At 61.0% G+C, this 735-nt stretch overlaps 1 protein-coding gene across 1 annotated transcript in view; it reads left to right on the top strand.

Annotated features, from left to right (window-relative positions):
• Positions 1-735, top strand: part of LOC105529673 — a 31,280-nt gene that overhangs the window by 25,404 nt on the left and 5,141 nt on the right. The window contains exon 7 of the mRNA XM_011966857.1: positions 268-443. Coding sequence (XP_011822247.1) covers positions 268-443 — 176 coding nt within the window. The remainder of the gene's footprint in view (positions 1-267; positions 444-735) is intronic.

Genomic DNA, 735 nt, shown 5'->3' with positions numbered 1-735 from the left:
TCTATTGTGTCCCAGTGTGCTTGGAATGACACCTCCAACACCACATCCTGGCTAGGAGGGCCCCCGCTCTGGGCCCCGAGGCGGCTGCGCCTCACCCTTCACCCCACGCCTGCTCCCTTGCAGCCACATTGGCCTCTGTCCCGGCTCGTCTTACTGCAGGCCCTTCCCCTTTGCCTGTCCCCTCGTCTTGGTGGTGCCCTCCCTGGGTGAGCGGGCTGGGAAGGGAGGGCTTCCCTCTGGCTGCACATCTGACACCTCCTCCCACAGTCGTCCTGCCTGAGCCCTTCCAGCTTCAGGAGGCAGAGGTCGGTGTCATGGAAAACAGTGTCTGCGGATCCTTTTTCCAGCCCCAGTACCCCGGCCAGCCAAGCAGCAGTGACTACACCATCCACGAGGACATGCTGTGCGCTGGGGACCTCATAACAGGAAAGGCCATCTGCCGGGTGAGTGGGCTCAACCTCTCTCGCCTGTGCTGTCCCGGGCCTCTGCCACAGGGTCTCCTCTGGACCCTGCCCCAGCCCTGACTTCTTCCCGAGCCCAGCCAAGCCTGAGGTGTCAGAGCCAGGACAGAAACCCCCAAAAAGCACTGGCCCATCCGTTTTCTTTGTATCTTTTAAGAAGCGTTGTTGGCCGGGTAAACAGTGGCTCACATCTGTAATCCCAGCACTTTGGGAGGCTGAGGCGGGTGGATCACCTGAGGTCAGGAGTTCAAGACCAGCCTGACCAACATGGTGA

This window comes from Mandrillus leucophaeus, unplaced genomic scaffold (genome assembly GCF_000951045.1).
Source record: "Mandrillus leucophaeus isolate KB7577 unplaced genomic scaffold, Mleu.le_1.0 Scaffold779, whole genome shotgun sequence".
Lineage (NCBI taxonomy): Eukaryota > Metazoa > Chordata > Mammalia > Primates > Cercopithecidae > Mandrillus > Mandrillus leucophaeus.
Note: the sequence above shows the minus strand (reverse complement) of the source record. Positions and strands in the feature narration are given on the sequence as shown.